The sequence below is a fragment of the Myxine glutinosa genome, chromosome 1 (assembly GCF_964187855.1).
Source record: "Myxine glutinosa chromosome 1, kmMyxGlut1.1, whole genome shotgun sequence".
NCBI classification, from domain to species: Eukaryota; Metazoa; Chordata; class Myxini; order Myxiniformes; family Myxinidae; genus Myxine; species Myxine glutinosa.
Genome location: NC_136261.1, coordinates 95,870,217 through 95,887,752, shown reverse-complemented (window position 1 = coordinate 95,887,752; position 17,536 = coordinate 95,870,217). Strand labels below are relative to the sequence as shown.

Here is a 17,536-nt window from a genome sequence, read left to right as displayed (position 1 = left end):
TGTGGGGTTATTGATTCTCGGAGGTGTGTTCAAGAGCAACCCGGAGCAGCTAGATGAACTTTGGTCTCTTGGAACTGGCAGACCGATGTTCAGGGCAACAATGTGCCTAAAAAGGTTTCAACAAATCTTAGATTCTCAGATTCGACAACTGAAATATGCAAAACGCATAGGGAAGAAAATAAACTTGCGGCCATCAAACATTTGGGACATGTTTATTGCTGCTCTGCATAAATATTACATATCTGGCCCTTCTGACTGGATTGGTATCATTCAGAGGTCACCACTCCTTTAGTCAGTACATACAGTTAACCAGCTAAATATGGCATCAACAATTGGTGGAACTGTAACAGTGAGAGAAGCTATGTGCTGACTGGCCAGGTGGACCTTGGTAAACCTCTGAATGGAGGCTGGGAGGTGAACCAAGAAACGAGGGTGGTGAAGGAACTCATATCCCATTGGTGTAAAACAGGCAGTAATGTAACCACGGACAATTTATTCATCAGCATTCCATTACCAACTAGAAAGGCACTCAGTAGAGCGCATACCTCCGCCAGGCTGAACAGTTTGTTTTGTATCCACTGATAGGCCGGATCTGGATTCGGACCTGAACCAAAATCTAATTGCTTGTTTTTGTCACCTAACCAACTCGTCCACCAAGTTTTTTTTTTTTTGTTTTGTTTTTTTTGTATACTGAATCGAGGCTCGTGAAAGAGCTAACATTTATTTCACAAACAAATCAACCAGACAAACAAAACACACAAAAAGAGGGAGCGGAAGACAAGATGGGGAGAGAAGGGGAAGCACACAACCACAACATTTGAGAGCAGGGAGAAGTGTGGGAGGGAGAGGGCTTGGGGGCAGGAGGCGTGGGAGGGGGAGGGCGGGGTATAAAACACAAGGGGACCGAAATTAGCGGGGGTAGAAAAGATCAAGGTTTTGGATGGGGGAGGATAAGAGATGGTGGTGAACAGCTGTTTTAAAGACCTGGAGGGTGCAGTGGGATTGAAGAGAGTGAGGGAGTTTGTTCCAGAGGCGGGAGAAAAGAGGAATGAAGGAGTGAAGGTGAGCAGAAAGTCTTGATTTTGGCAGTTTAATCATAAGAGGGTTGCAGGCAGATCTTGTGCGACCTGTAGGAATATTTGGGGGACAGAGCCCAGAGAGGGTTGGGGGGGGGCAAGGCCAGAGAGGAGTCGGTAGAAGACGGAAAGACCACCAACCTGCCTGCGGTGAGTGAGTGAAAGGCCCTTGGAGTTAGCTTCATCGCGGGAGATTCCAATGATTCTGAACGCTTTGGTTTCAACAGCGTGAAGACGGGCTAGGTGTGAGGCAGGAGCACCAGACCAGAGGGGAGAGCAGTATTCCATAGAGCTGCGGATGAAAGCCTTGTATGTGGTGAGGAGCTCAGGTGTGCCAAGGAAGGACTTCGCACGACGGAGGATGCCCAGTCGGCGACTGGCTTTGGAGGCCAGATTTGAAATGTGGTTTTCCCAGGAAAGATCATGGCAAATAGTGAGACCCAAAAGCTTGAGTGACAGAACGTCTTGGAGAGGATTATTCAGAAAGTGGATGGGAGGGTTTTCCAGTTGGTCTTTTCGGAGAGACATCGTAAGAGTTTGAGATTTATCAGGATGGAAAGACATGTTCCATTTGTTTGCCCAGTCTGTGATTTTGTCCAGGTCTGCAGAGAGTGAGGAGGATGCAGACTGCTGATCTGAGGGATGAGGAATGGAGCGACAGAGAGTAGAGTCGTCAGCAAAGAGATAGAGAGGATTTTCAAGAGAGTCAGAGAGATCATTGATGAAGACCAGAAAAAGCACAGGGCCCAGAACACTACCTTGGGGAACTCCAGCCTGAACAGGAAGAGGAGATGAGAGAAACCCATTCAGGGCCACACGTTGACTACGACCAGAGAGGAAGTCCGCCAGCCATGCGTGGAGATTTCCATGGATACCAAAGGAGGAGAGTTTGGTGAGCAGAGCAGGGTGCCAGACCGTATCGAAGGCACGTGAAATGTCAAGGGAGACAGCTCTAATTTCCTGTTTGGCGTTGAGGACCTCCATCCATTGTTGAGAAAGCAGAAGCAGCATGTTCAGAGTAGAGTGACCAGGTCTGAAACCATAAAGTTAGTTATGAAAGTTTATTCATAACTCGTCCATAACTTCTTAAAATATCGTGTTATATATCGCTTTTCGCCCAATCACTCACTGGTGAAGAATCACTTTATAATTAAATAATTCTCGTATTCAGATCTTCACCAAAATCTAATGGATTCCTCCTTGTCACACACCGAACTGGCCCACCAAGTTTCGGCCAAATCTATCCATAACTTTTTGAGATATCGCACTATATCAGTTTAACCACCTCACTGGTGAAGACCCGCCTTTGGAGGCCATTTTTCCCGAAGAGCAGGGGTTGGCCTTTTTTGGGCACCATGGTCCCTTTTTGAAGCAATTTTTTTATGACCGGATGCCCTTCCTGCCGCCAACCCTGTTAGTCACCTCTTGTAACACACAGGGAATTACCAGTGAGAACTGGTACTCAATTTGCCAGCCTCGGAAGGATGACAGGCTGAGTCAACCCACCTGGCGTTAATTCAGGCAATCACTGGAGTCACTCAATGGTGAAGAATCACTTTCAAAATTATCTGATCCGGATCCAGATTCGAATCTTTACCAAAATTGAATCAATTCTTCTTTGTCAGACCCAACCTCTCTACCAAGTTTTGGCCAAATCCGTTCACAACTTTTTGAGATATTCTGCTATGCATCATTTTTGGCTCAAAAAGAGAACCATGACAATTACAACTACATATGGGCAGGGTACAGCCCGAAGTGGAGATCGGTTTCTGAGGTTTGGGACATGGAATGTAGGGACAATGACAGGGAGATCAGGAGAAGTGGTGGAAGTATTGGTCAGAAGAAGAGTGGACATATGTTGTGTGCAAGAGACGAGATGGAAGGGAAGTGGTGTGAGAATGGTGAAGGGCAGGCAGGGACAGAAATACAAATTTGTGTGGCAAGAGTGCCCAGAAGGCGTGCATGGTGTTGGTGTCCTGTTTTCTGAGGAGTTTGTAGACAGTGTGGTGAGTGTGACTAGAGTGAGTGATAGGTTGATGATGGTGAAAATGATGATTGGAAAGCTCTTGGTGAACGTCATCTCAGGATATGCTCCGCAGTTTGGTCGAAGCGATGAAGAGAAAGACAAGTTCTGGTGTGCGATAGAGAAGCTGATGGAAAACGTGAAAGATGAGGAAGTTGTTGTGGTAGGAGGAGACCTAAATGGACATGTGGGAAGGAGTATGGGCGGTTTTGAGGGAGTTCATGGGGGTTACGGATATGGTGTGAGAAATGGAGAAGGTGAAAGGATTTTGGAGTTTGCTGATGGAGCTGATTTGTTGATTTGTAATACTCAGTTCCAGAAAGCGGATAATAAGCTTGTTACATTACATACACATCGGGTAGGTCGACGACAACCGTTGACTACCTGATGGTGCGTAGGCAAGATAGGGAGCACCTCCGGGACACAAAGGTGATCCCGGGGGAGGAGGCTGTTTCACAGCACCACTTGGTTGTCTGCGACATAAAGGGTGAAAGGTGCGAGGAGAGCTTGGCGGGTGAAGTACCAACCGAGAATGAAGGTGTGGAGGTAGAAAGAGGTGACAGTAAGGGATGCATTAAAAGAGAGGCTGAGTAGGGTAGAGGATGATGTGGTTGAGCTTGAAAGTGGTTGGATGTCAATGAAAGATAGTCTGTTGGGAGCCGTTGGTGAGGTATGTGGATGGACAAAAGGACCACTGAGGCACTCGGAAACATGGTGGTGGGATGATGAAGTTGGAAAGAGGATTGACGAGAAGAGGAAGAAGTTCAAGGAGTGGAAGAAGGCGAAGGGTACGGGAGCAGAAAAAGCAGAGCATGAAAGTTATAAGGCAGCCAAGAAGGCTGCAAAGAAAGAGGTAGCAAAGGCGCAGGAGGCATGTAGGAAAATGTTCGGAGAACGCTTGGATTCGGAAGAGGGTCAGAGAGCGGTATTCAGAATTGCAAAGCAGATAGCGAAAGAGAGGTGTGAGGTGATGGGGGTGAGTTGCTTGAAGGATGAAGTGGGACAAATCGTTGTGGACCCAGATGGAATTAAAGGGAGATGGAAAAGATATATGGAAATGCTGTTGAATACAGAGAATGAATGGGATGGCAACATGGAGAGTAACACAGTTTTAGGACCGGCAGGGACGATAACTGAGAAGGAAGGTGAGGAAGCGATAAAAGCAATGAAGAGTACAAAAGCGGGAGGGCCGACGGGAGTTGTGGGAGATATGTTGAAGGCAGCAGGAAGTTGGGGTGTGAAGAGAATGGCAGAGATCTGTGTGCGGGAGCCCAGAAACATTTGTTTCACATCTCGAGTACAAAAGGTTTGAGGCCTGGAATATATGCATCTATGATAGGAGACCCCAAAAAGGCAATTCTTAAGTTCTGCAATTCTGCACAGCAACCAGGGGGCGCCACCAAAGACCCCTAAATGTGACTCTTAATTCACAATTTGAGTACATCTTTCAAACTTGTCTTAAAATGTTCTCTATAGGAGTGGAAATCAGAATTCCCAATTCTTAAGTTTTCAATTTGTGTATTAGGTCGCTTAAGAACGACCTAATTAATGCTAATTAACGCTAATTAGCATTTTTAATTCACAATTTGAGTACATCCATGAAACATATGGCAATGTATTCCTTAGGTCATCCTAAATCAAGATCAGTCATTCTTAAGTATCCATTTCATGTATTAACCCACTTAAGAACGCAAAATGTACTCATTGACCCCGTCCCTGGCAAGGTGAGTGTTAATTCACAATTTGAGTACATCTTTCAAATTGGTCCCAAACTGTTCAGTAGATCATCGTGAATCAAGAACAGCAATTCTTATGTGTCCATTTCATGCATCAACCCACTTAAGAATGCAGTCAGTATTGTAACGGAATTTGGGTTGTCACTGGCTGCTATCCCCCCTCCACTCCCTGGCTGGCCCTCCCTTATATGCAAGGGAGGGGCTGGAGTGCTGACCTGAGGGCAGGCCCCAAGTAGACACCCACACCAGTGCTGAGCATGCACACACCTGTCTGGCTGGCCGGATCGAGGGTGTTCAGTTTTGGTTAAGGAAGGAGTTTTGGCCTCCCAGCCAATGGGGAGGCTTCTTCCCTAACTTGAGCCAATTACACCCTAAACAGGAAGTGCCTCTCTACAGAAATGACTGTCCTGCAGTGAATAACTGGGACCAATATACAACATTGTTTGGGGAATAATAACCAGTGACTTAAAGGGAAATATTAACACATTTTATCAATCCAGGTTTGTGACACTATCTTGAGGGACGAACTTTCTGGGACACCCTGTAGAGGGAGTTGTCGGTTTATCATAGGACCTAATCATGGGGAATCTCCTGCTCTTTCCCTCCATAGATTCTCTGAATCGGCTGCAGAATGTCTGATGTTGCCTGCAATGCCTAGATCACTGCTTAGGTAAGTCAACAAATAGGGTTAGGGTTTGGGGTTAGGTGGCAAAACCCCGGCAGAGGTTGTAGAAGGTGACGACTCCTTGGATGGACATAAATGTGGGGCATTGCTATGGTGAACATCACTGGCGGCTTTAACAGGTGGCGTTTGGGATGAGATGGCGGTAAAGTTCTTGTAACAAGAAACATGGTAACCCTAACCCTAACCCTAACCCAACCCTAACCCTAACCCTAACCCAACCCTAACCCTAACCCAACAAACAATACTATGCTGTAGGCCTAATAAGCATTCGGGGCCGATACAGAATTATGTAGCCCTAGGCCTAGGTGGCGCGCAGGAAATGTCCAGGCAGATGAGGGTATCCAAAGTTCTGTATGCATACCGATTTCAGGTTCGAACCACAGCTGAGTAGAAAATAATGACTTATTGCCTCAAAATTTGAAATAACTTCTTTTGGATTTCACTGACCAAAACTGACTGACTCGCCATGCTCACTGACCACCCGCTGTGATTTTATTTTTCAGACAATGATTTGAAACATGCAACCATGGAATCGGCCACCAATACTACGCCTACTGTCCAGCCTACTGTCCAGCCTACTGTCCAGCCTACTGTTTCATCATTGGAACGCAGATGTATTCTTCACATCCAACGCAGTGCAGACAAGAAAGCTCGTCCAGACGTTCTACCTTTCAAGGATACGCAATGGGAAGCAGTAGAAACAGCAGCAGCTAATAGACGGCAAAAGCAACATTTCCAGGACTCTGTCTATTGTGGTGTAGTTCAGAGATTGCCTACGTCTCCTGCTGAAATGGATGGTTACCATGTTTCTTGTTACAAGAACTTTACCGCCATCTCATCCCAAACGCCGCCTGTTAAAGCCGCCAGTGATGTTCACCGTAGCAATGCCCCACATTTACGTCCATCCAAGGAGTCGGCACCTTCTACATCATCTGCCGGGATTTTGCCACCTGTTTGTCTATTCTGTGAGAAAAAGGCGAAGGAGAGGTCAAGCGAGATACCGTAGACATGCTCAGTAACAACCATGAAGAAGCGGATACCAAGATCTGCATGCATGCAAAGGCAGCAGACACCTCGAATGGAAATGTAGTAATACGCGCCTCAGACACGGACATAGCTGTTATTCTGCTCTATCATTGTGAGAAATTCAGCAGCCACATCTGGATGGATGTCGGTACTACATCCAAGCGTAATCGGAGGCTCATTGACCTAACAGCGATATCCAAGTCACTGGGACCACAACTGTGCAGTTCCCTCCCTGCCTTCCATGCCTTTACCGGCTCGGATTACACCGCAGCATTTGTAAGAAAGGGCAAGGTTCAGCCCTTTAATAAGCTGGAAAAGATGCCCGATGTACAGCAAGCTTTCAAAGCTTTGTCAACAGATGGACTGCCAAGCGAGAAATGCAAGGACACACTCTTGAAATTCACTGCTATAATGTATGGAGCCAAAGAGAAGTCGAAGGAAACGTTAAACGCCTACAGGTTCAAGACCTTTGAAAGAATTTACAAGCCCAAGTTAAGAGGAAAGAACCCACTTGAAAAGCTGAAGGGAGCTGATGCCAGTAGTATTCCTCCATGCGAAAGAGAGGTTGCTGCCCACATAAAGCGTGTATCGCTTGTTTCAAGAATGTGGGCCAATGCTGACCAGCCAATCATCCAGCAACACCCATCAGAGGATGACGGATGGGAACTAGTGGGAGATCAATATAAACCCATCTGGTTTGAGGGAGACCAACTTCCGGAGTCGCTCGTTCCAGATGATGAAGAATTAGCCGATGCTGACGATGAGGTCCTAGCGCAGTCATCTTCTGATGAAGAGGACGTTGAAGGAGATGGTGATGATGGTGATGTGTAGGTTTACAATCGACCAAACCTGTTCATACGATTATATTCAGTACGGTACATATCCAAAGCATCCTGACAGGGAATTTGTAATGTTTTTGAAATTTTAAGCAAAATAATGTTAGGAATGTTGGATAAAACAACATATATACAATCATGTTGATGTTTGAGATAAATTCAATAATTTTTCGTTGATATAGTTAGTTGAGTTTTTACATACATTAAAATTTGTTTTTAGTTCAGGGTAATTAGCTTAAACATGTTAAATAGTTTATAAGCGATAGTCAGAGATAAAACAGCAATATCGCTAATAGAGTAAAAGTTAGACATTAGGTATTAATTTTTATAAAATTAACATTAAAAATTGTTTTTTGTTCCGAGATTTGAGATTTAATTGTTGATGGGCGGTAGAACCAGGACGCCAATTTACTACATGACTTACTATGATCTGATTTTGAAGCATAATTCATGCATACTAAGTACATTTTTGTGTAGTTTATAAAAAAATAAAACATTGTGTTTGTATACAATCTATGTTTCTCCTTTTTGTCAGTGTGCATTCTTAAGTGGGTTAATACATGAAATGGATACTTAAGAATGACTGATCTTGATTTAGGATGACCTAAGGAATACATTGCCATATGTTTCATGGATGTACTCAAATTGTGAATTAAAAATGCTAATTAGCGTTAATTAGCATTAATTAGGTCGTTCTTAAGCGACCTAATACACAAATTGAAAACTTAAGAATTGGGAATTCTGATTTCCACTCCTATAGAGAACATTTTAAGACAAGTTTGAAAGATGTACTCAAATTGTGAATTAAGAGTCACATTTAGGGGTCTTTGGTGGCGCCCCCTGGTTGCTGTGCAGAATTGCAGAACTTAAGAATTGCCTTTTTGGGGTCTCATATCATAGATGCATATATTCCAGGCCTCAAACCTTTTGTACTCGAGATGTGAAACAAATGTTTCTGGGCTCCCGCACTATGTGATGTGGTGGTGAAAGAAGGCCGCATTCCAGTGGATTGGGAACTGAGTACCCTCGTCCCTCTATACAAGGGGAAAGGTGACCCTCTGGAGTGTAGCTCGTACCGAACGATAAAGTTATTGGTGCATGGAATGAAGGTATTGGAAAGGGTGTTGGAGAGGAGGATAAGGAAGAAAGTGAAGATCGACGAAATGCAGTTTGGATTTATGCCAGGAAGAGGAACGACAGACGCGCTCTTTATTGTGAGGCAGTTGTAGGAGAAGTACATGGAGAAGAGGAAGAAGTTGTTTCTTGGGTTTGTTGATCTGGAGAAAGCATTCGATAGGGTTCCACGCGAAGTATTGACATGGGCATTGAGGAAGTTAGGAGTGGAGGAATGGTTGATCAGAGTAGTGATGGCAATGTACAAAAGAGCGTGCACAGCTCTAAGGACGAAGGACGGGAACAGTGGTGAGTTTGAGGTTAAGGTGGGAGTGCATCAGGGGTCTGTACCAAGTCCACTACTATTTGTAGCTGTGATGGAGGTGCTGGCTCAGAACGTAAAGGAGGGTTCACCGTGGGAGTTGTTGTGTGCAGATGATCTGGTGTTGATTGCGGAAAGTATGGATGGACTGAAGGAAAAGATGAACAAGTGGAAGGAATGTATGGAGACAAAAGGTCTGAAGGTGAATATCGGAAAGACGAAGGTGATGGCAAGTGGTAAAGCATGTGGTGAGGTGGAAAGAACTGGGAAGTGGCCATGTGCTGTGTGCAGGAAGGGTGTCGGAGTGAACTCCATTCAATGTGCAATGTGCGCCGAGTGGGTTCATCAAAAATGTAGTGGTCTGAGGGTCATTAACCAGTGTGGCAGCTACATTCAAATGTAAGGTGTGCACAGAGGGAGCTGCAGATGGAGGAAATGTTGAGTTGGATCTTGGAGACGGCGCGAAGCTGGAAGTTGTGAAAACATTTTGCTACCTCGGAGACATGCTGAATGGAGAAGGTGGATCAGACTCGGCAACGGTTGCTGGAGTGAGATGTGCATGGAAGAAGTTTCGGGAATTGAGTGGCGTGCTGATGAGGAGGGGAGTGTGGTTGAAGCTGAAGGGAAAGGTGTATGCTGCATGTGTGAGAAGTGTTATGATTTATGGGAGCGAGACATGGGTAATGAACGTAGAGCAGCAACGAAGGTTTGGAAAGGGTGGAAATGCGAATGGTTCGGTGGATGTGTGGAGTATCGTTGAGAGAGAGGAAGACAAATGATGAATTGCAAAAGATGATGGGAATAAAGCCTGTGATGGATGCTTTGAAGAACAGGTTGAGATGGTCTGGTCATGTGTTGAGGAAGGATGAAAGTGACTGGTTGAGAAGAGTGATGGAAATGAACGTAGAAGGAAGTAGAGGACGGGGAAGACCGAGAAAGACTTGGGTAAAGATGGTGGAAGAAGAAATGCGGGCAAGGGGGTTAACAAGGAGAGATGCAGAAAATAGGGCAAAATGGAGAAAATTGTCATGGGGACCGCAAGGCTAACCCCCGCTCTTGCAGGGAAAATGGCCTTAAAATGCATGTTGTTGTTGTTGTATCATTTTTGGCCCTATCTCCCAATGGTGAAGAATCACTTTTAAAATTCTAGTAGCCGAATCCGGATCTTCACCAAAATCTAACCATTTCGTCCCTGTCACATGCACTACATCTCTGCCAAATTTCGTCTGAATCCGTCCTCAACTTTGAGATATCTTGTTCACAGACAGATAAACAGACAGTGGTGGGTGAAAACATAACCTCCATCCACCTTTGGTGGTCGAGGTAATGAACTTCTGCAGCAAAATACCACACTGGAGGGGACTTGGAGAAGCAATAAACCTGACATTCCTCCGCATATGCAAAAAGAGTCCTCATTGTGAAGTGGGGTCATCAACATTTGGATTCAGTGAAAGCCTCACAATTGTCATTATGTTCTGAAGAAAAACAAAAGTGTCATCTGCCTCTCAACCTTTGATCATGACAAGGATATGCCTCCAGAAGATGATCCCAATCACAAGCCTGAAATGGTGTTGTACTACATACAATAAACAAAGGGTGGAGTTGATATCTTGGACCATTTGGTCACACTGTACATGTGTAAATGGAAGATTCTGTGCTGTCCCATGGCTATCTTCTTCAACATGGTAGATGTTGTTGCTCTGGTTGTGTGGACAATAAAGTTTCTTGTATATCTCCTGAACAACTCCAGGAGGTGTCGAGCATTCTTCAGTGACCTCATTTAGTCTAATTCTACACATTAAAACGTTAGCAAGGCCTTTGACAGCTCGATTTTTGGAAAAAGTGGGGGTCTTATTAGACCCTAGCTGTCACTGGTATTTTTCAAATGTTTTTGTCATGGGAAAAAAAATTGCACATTTTTTTTTTTTTGTAATTGTATTTCCACGGATTATGACGGGGAAGCCATATTGGGTTCGTCATCTTGCCAGTTTATCATTATGAGCTCATGATAAAAACATGTTCTTCACAAAGCCTCTGAAAGATCAACCATTTTGTGTCCAGAATATTTTTATTTAGTGTTTGGTTTCATTACAGAGAATTTAGGTTTACTATGTTTGAAGGGTTGCCATTGAAGTAGCTAGGACAAAATAATGCTTTGTGTTACTTTTAATTGTCAATCTTGCACAAATAAAATGGTGGGGTCACAGCAGACACCAGGTGACAAACACCATTTTTTTTCCATAAAGTGTCAGTTTCAAGGTTAAGGCCTCACTAAGGCCTCAGACAAATGATAGAAGATGGGAAAGTCACGGGACAACAGTTATTTGGCCAAATCAGGTAAGTTGCTTGTAAAGAGAACACCTGGTGCAGCTGGCAATTGTCCCTGCAGGCAGTGAGGGGGGAGGAACACATTTTGATTGAGTGGGCGTGACGTCAGCAGGCGAGGGTGTAGCCTCAGCAGGCGAGGTCTGTAGCTCGCTCTTGGGAGCATCTTCCAACTTGGTGGTTCTGGAGTCTGGCTCTGATCATTGAAGGGGGAAGGGGGGAGGGGAGATGTCCTGTACTATGTGGGCATAAGTTCCTCATAAGTCTCGGCACTTCAACTGGACTGCTGGCCAAGCTGCTCCACTTGCGAAGGGAATCTTAGCATTGTCGGAGATAATGTCCTGGGCTGATATACGCAGGACTGCAGACTCTTCCTCACGCCTTACAAAAGAACAGATTTGGCAGGTGGGGTCTGTGTAGTCTGGGGTTCAGGTACTGGTAATATCAGATAGAATTTTGGCCCTTCCAGAGAGGTGTTGTGTGGTTGCTTGATAATGGCTGACATTGGAAAGAAAGGTAAAGATATGACGGGTTGCTGAGGATTCTTTATGACAGAGCTTCTGATAATCTTGCAGAAGTCTGAGGATGGATGCATGATGTTTGGACTGGATAACACTGTAGTGACTGCAGTGCTTTGTTGCGGCAGCACTGGACAGGTAGGTTAGTCTGGGCATTCCTAGGCAACCAGGTCGGTTGGTACCTACACAATTTGGTACCAAATCAACCAGCAAGATGGGGTTTTCCATTTGGAATGATGTGAAGCATCAACCCAACACAGTGTTTTATGACAGAACTATCAGTTACAATCCTGGTTGATCAGTGGGACGTGGAAGAGCGATTGTGTCAGTCGAAGTAAGAGCAGCCCGAGTTTTGCAGAGGGTGGCTCAGTTCAGAGGTTCCTCAGCTCAGAGGTTCCTTGGACCAGACTACTCAGTCCTGTGCTTGGTGTCCTGCCATAGCATCATCGAAGGGGCAAAGGAGTATAGCAGTCAGGGATCACAAGAGAAAGGACTTTATATGCTCCGATGAAGGATCTCATTTTTCAGACCTCTGGACCTGAGGAATTAGCATAGCTATGCGATGAGATACCAGGAATAGTGTCATTGGACCAGATCCAGTCCAAGATTGTGGTGCGTTTTGGAGATATTACTGGCCTTGGTGTGGAGAGGCAAAGACGACATTTATACAAGGCATGTCTCTAGTTATGGAAAAGATCAACCAATATGTCACCGCCACAGTCGATGTAGTCTGCAGCAAGCTTTGCAATGGTGGCCTTTTCTAGAGGATCACCAAGGATATGACACACAAGCTCTTTGAATGCCCTTTCCCCCCTTATCAACCAAAATTGTATCGCACCAATTTAACTTCATTGGATTACGGTACATTACAAACGACTACCTTAAGTATGTGTTCCCATCATCCTTCAATTGCAGCCATGGCAATATTCATTGTTCATCGTCTTGGGTTCGTTACCGCTGCCGAGCAATTAGTTCCAGTGGAAGTTCCATAGTCGTGGGTCAAGTGACCTGCAGTGAGCAAATGGAGTCTGCACCTCCTGACTTTTATTAGCGGATATTTTCGTTTACGGAATTCTTCCGACTGTTTTGTGATTTTTCCTGGGATATTGGCTTCGAGTTGCATCAGTATGCAAACTTTCTGCTTTCTACCCCACCAAGTATAAGGGTGCACCAAGTATAAGGTACTAAACATTTATATCAGCAAGGCAGTTGGAAGAAGTTTTACATATACAGTAAAGATGTGGTGTCGCTGTGCGATAAATCATAACAGATTTTTGATAATTCATTCGATTACGATCATCTTTGCGGACCCTATAATAATGTCTCATTTCTGGGGAACACTGATCCAGTAATGACCAAAATCATCTAAATAATGGTAAAGGATTCCTTCCCAGATCTCAAATAAAGCACTCAGCATTGAAAGAAAGCTTCTAATGCCTTCTAGACACTTCGTGGTTTGTTTCCTGAAATATGTGCATAATTCATTCATTCAACACCCCATACGATCGTGGGTGTTTCGTCCAATAGATGAACCAAAGGACCAGGAGACGGGTTTCTAACTAAGGTAGTATATTCAGTCCAGAACCGTGCAGCATAACAATTACTCCAAGGTGAGCACAGCATGCACCAAGAGCTCAGGACGTTCCACAGGAACCACCTGAGTTCCTACCTTTTGTGCCAGGAGTAGCCCAAAGGATTGGCAGGATTTTGAGACCGGTCAGGGTGAGGGTTAACTACCAACCGATATACACCTTGAGACGTCCCTGACCAAGGTCAAAGACAAAAGAATGATTGCACAGGTGTGGTATACACTATGCCATGCAACTGTGGTGGAGAATACATAGGCGAGACCGGAAGAACCTTAGGCCAGCGCATTAATGAACACCAGAAGGCGTTTTAGTGTAATCACCCGGAAAGATCTACTATCGCCAAGCATGGAATAAGGGCGGGCCATGTTCCTCTATGGGACAATGTGAATGTGCTGGCGGCATCCCCGAACAGGGCCAGGAGGCGAATACTGGAGGCCTGGCACACTGCCAAACGAGGGCACCATTGACAGAGGAGACTGTGGCGTGACCACAGGCGTACGGACCTCTCATTCACAAAACACTAGAGAGACACCGATGCTGGGAGGAGGACAAGGACAAAGTGGGACATAACTAACACAGGTGATTAGGAAAACAAAACGCAATGCACCTCTCATACAGACACAACACACTCATAACACAAGCTTGTCATGGGTCAATGGTGACGAGGTCTAGCAACACAGCTTTGTGATTGGTCATTGGAATAGGCCCTTTCCCCAGGTATATCTGGGAGGAGGTAAACAAGGAAATTGCTCTTGACAAAGGCAAGTGGAGGCCCAGTGCATGCCGGGTTGCTGGCTGAAACGTTGAGTCAGGAAGACAAAAACTTTAGGTTGGAGAACTATAATAATAATAATAATAATAATACATTTATTTTATATAGCGCTTTTCAAGAAGCCCAAAGACGCTTTGACAGAGTACAAAAAAACAAGTGCAAAAAGAGAAAAATCAACAGGTAAATAATCAAAGCAAAAGGAAGGAGAAGGAGAAGAGATGGTCAGGGGTTAAATGCTGTGGGTTAAATGTTGAATGCAGTGTTGAACAGGTGGGTCTTGAGTGATGTTTTGAATGTGGTGAGTGAGGAGGAGTCTCTGATGGTGTGAGGTAGTGAGTTCCAGAGGGTGGGAGCAGCGATGGAGAAGGCCCTGTCCCCCCAGGATCTGAATTTGGTCCGCATGGGGAGGGGGGGTTTGGGGGGGGGGTGAGGAGGTTGGTACCAGCAGAGCGGAGGTTGCGGGTGGGAGTGTGTCTGGAGAGGAGGTCAGTCAGGTAGGATGGGGCCAGGTTATGGAGGGCTTTGTAAGTCAAGAGGAGGATTTTGTACTGGATTCTCTGGGGGATGGGGAGCCAGTGAAGCTTGTAAAGGACGGGGGTGATGTGGTCACGGGTCCGGGAATGGGTGAGTAGACGGGCAGCGGAGTTCTGAATGTATTGGAGTTTATTTGTGATTTTTGAGGGTGAACCAAAGAGGAGGCTGTTGCAGTAGTCTAGACGGGAGGTGATGAAGGCGTGGATGAGGGTTTCTGCAGCCATGGAGGAGAGGGATGGATGGAGACGGGCGATGTTTTTCAGGTGAAAGAAGGCTGTCTTTGTGATCTGTTTAGTGTATTTGTCGAAGGAGAGGGTTTGGTCAAAGATGATGCCAAGATTCCGGATGTGAGGGGAGGTGGATACTGGGAAACCGTCGATGTTGAGGGCAAAGTTATGGGTGGATTTGGTGAGCGTTTTTGGGCCAATGATGATTATTTCAGATTTATCATAGTTAAGTTTGAGGAAGTTGATTTGAAGCCAGGATTTTATTTCAGTGATGCAGGTTGTCAGGATAGAGTGGGTGGCGGTGGAGATGGACTTGGTGGAGATGAAAAGCTGGATGTCATCGGCGAAGCAGTGGAATTGGAGACCATGACGGCGGATTAAGTGACCAAGGGGGGACAGGTACAGGATGAAGAGGAGGGGGCCCAAGAACTGAACCTTGGGGGAGGGGAGCAGTGGGGGATTTGCAGTTATCGATGGAGATGAACTGGCGTCTGTCGGAGAGGTATGATTTGATCCAAGAGAGGGCAGTGCCGGTAATGTTAAAGGTGGTTTCAAGTCGGGTGAGGAGGATGGTGTGATTGATGGAGTCAAAGGCGGCGCTGAGGTCGAGGAGGACGAGAATGTTGAGGTTGCCAGCGTCAGAGGAGAGGAGGTCGTTGGTGATTTTGAGGAGAGCAGTTTCAGTACTGTGGTTGGAGCGGAATCCGGATTGGAATGTTTCATACAGGTTATTGGCAGAGAGGTGATGTTTAAGTTGAGTGGCTACAGCGCGTTCCAAAACTTTTGACAGAAAGTGTAGGTTGGAGATGGGTCTGAAGTTGTTTAGGGTGTCAGGGTTTAGTCCAGGTTTTTTCAGAATGGGGGTAACAGCAGCAATTTTGAGGGATGGTGGGACGATGCCTGTAGACAGGGAGGAGTTTATTGTTGCAGTGATAAGTGGAGAGAGAGCAGGAAGGGAGGCCTTGACAAAGCTGGAGGGGATGGGGTCAAGAGTGCAGGTGGCAGTTTTCATTCCTATGAGTTCAGAGAGGTCAGTAGGGGAGACTGGGGAGAACTGAGACAGGGGTTGGCAGGATAAGGGGGGCAGGTGGTTTGAGGGGGAGCGGGTGCGGTTAAGCTGCTGTAGATGTCAATTTTGTTTTGGAAGAATGAAAGGCAGGAGATGCAGTTGTCTACTGTGAATGACTGGGTGGTGGTTTCCAGGGGGTCAGAGTTTGTTTATTGTAGAGAAGAGTGCTTTTGGGTTTCCAGAGCCAGAGTGGATAATTTGAGAGTAGTAGGCGGAGCGGGCACGGGAGAGGGCATCTTTGTAGTGCTGTAGGTGGTCCTTGTAGGCTTGGGAGTGAATTGTGAGACCTGTTTTATTGCGGAGTCTTTCAAGTTGGCGAGCACGAGTTTTCATCAGGCGGAGTTCAGGGGTAAACCAGGGAGCAGAATGGGTGAAAGAAACTGTTTTGGTTTTTATAGGCGCAAGCTGGTCAAGGCAGGAGGAGAGAGTGTGGTTGTAGTAGTCAGTGAGGTCAGAAGGGGTGTGGAGGTCAACGAAGGGAGAAGTGGACATTTTTTCAGAGAGGGTGGATGAGAATGAGGTAGGTGAAAGAGCGTTTAGCTTACGGAAGTTGATAGTACGATAATGCCTTGGTGCTGGGGTGGGGATGTTGATGGTCATAGTGATGGCTAAGTGGTCAGAGAGGGTGAGGTCGGAGCCAGAGAGATGGTGCAAAATTAATCCAGTAGAGCAGACAAGGTCCAGAATGTGCCCACGGTTATGGGTAGGAAAGTTGACATGGTGAGAGGTTAAAGCAGGTGAGTAAATCAGTGAAGTCAGTGGTTATTGTGGAGTCAGTGGAGTCCATGTGGATATTGAAATCACCGAGGAGGAGGATTGAGGGGGAGAGGGAACAGAGCTGGGTCAGAAAGTAGAAGTCAGACAGGAATGATGGGTGTGGTTTGGGAGGGCGGTAGACGACAGCCATGACTGACTGTGTGTGACCAGAGAGTTTAAAGGCCAGGTGTTCAAATGATGGAGCAGATGAGATGGAGATGAGGCTGGTCTTGATGTCCTGTCGGTGAATTACGGCAATTCCACCACCTCGGCCCTCCGAGCGTGGTTTATTGATGTAAGAATATCCATTGGGTGTAGTGAGGTCGAGTGAGAAGTAGTCCAGAGGTTGTTGCCAGGTTTCAGTGAGACAGACAGTCCAGTTTATTTTCCAGAATGTAGTCGTTCAGGATGAGGCTTTAGTTGTTGAGTGACCGGGTATTGAACAGGGCGAGCTTGATGTTGCTTTGTACGGTGGGGATGAACTCAGGTGATTTAGCCAGGGTTTGCAGACAGGAGGTGCGATCGTGTGCGTTGCTGTGACCAGGTGCGCTGGGACGATGAGTGGGAGTGCGCTGAGCCGACCAGAGTACGGGAATGAAGTAACCCGTTTGTAAATAAACAAACTTACGACCGGAGCCTCTATGAATGTATCTGGGTCGTCGCAGGAGTCCGTGGTATTTGATTGCAGAGATGCATGATGGGGTGGAGTGAGTATTGAGCAGAAGAAGCCTTGCGGCAGAGTACCTTAGAGCCATGCCAGGCAGGAGCGAAGGGACGAGTAAGAGGCCAAGGTTGAGGAGGACGAGTAGGCCTTGCCGCAGCGGCAAACGACCGCAGCCGCTAATCAAGACAGCAAAGGCCGCAGCGGCAAACGACCGCAGCCGCTAATCAAGCAAACCAAGACCGCAGCGGCAAACAGCCACAGCCGC

The 17,536-nt window shown here is 46.1% G+C and overlaps 1 protein-coding gene across 1 annotated transcript; it reads left to right on the top strand.

The window, feature by feature from the left end:
* The first annotated feature begins 5,445 nt into the window (after positions 1 to 5,445).
* On the top strand, positions 5,446 to 7,892 carry LOC144891396 (uncharacterized). The gene is made up of 2 exons (XM_078774954.1): positions 5,446 to 5,505; positions 6,024 to 7,892. The coding sequence occupies exon 2, from the start codon at positions 6,529 to 6,531 to the stop codon at positions 7,375 to 7,377; it is 849 nt and encodes a 282-aa protein (XP_078631080.1). The 5' UTR covers positions 5,446 to 5,505; positions 6,024 to 6,528; the 3' UTR covers positions 7,378 to 7,892.
* The last annotated feature ends 9,644 nt before the right edge of the window (positions 7,893 to 17,536 follow it).

Excerpts from the sequence above, each read along its gene's own strand:
- LOC144891396 (XM_078774954.1), top strand. The coding sequence starts at position 6,529 with ATGCTCAGTAACAACCATGAAGAAGCGGATACCAAGATCTGCATGCAT.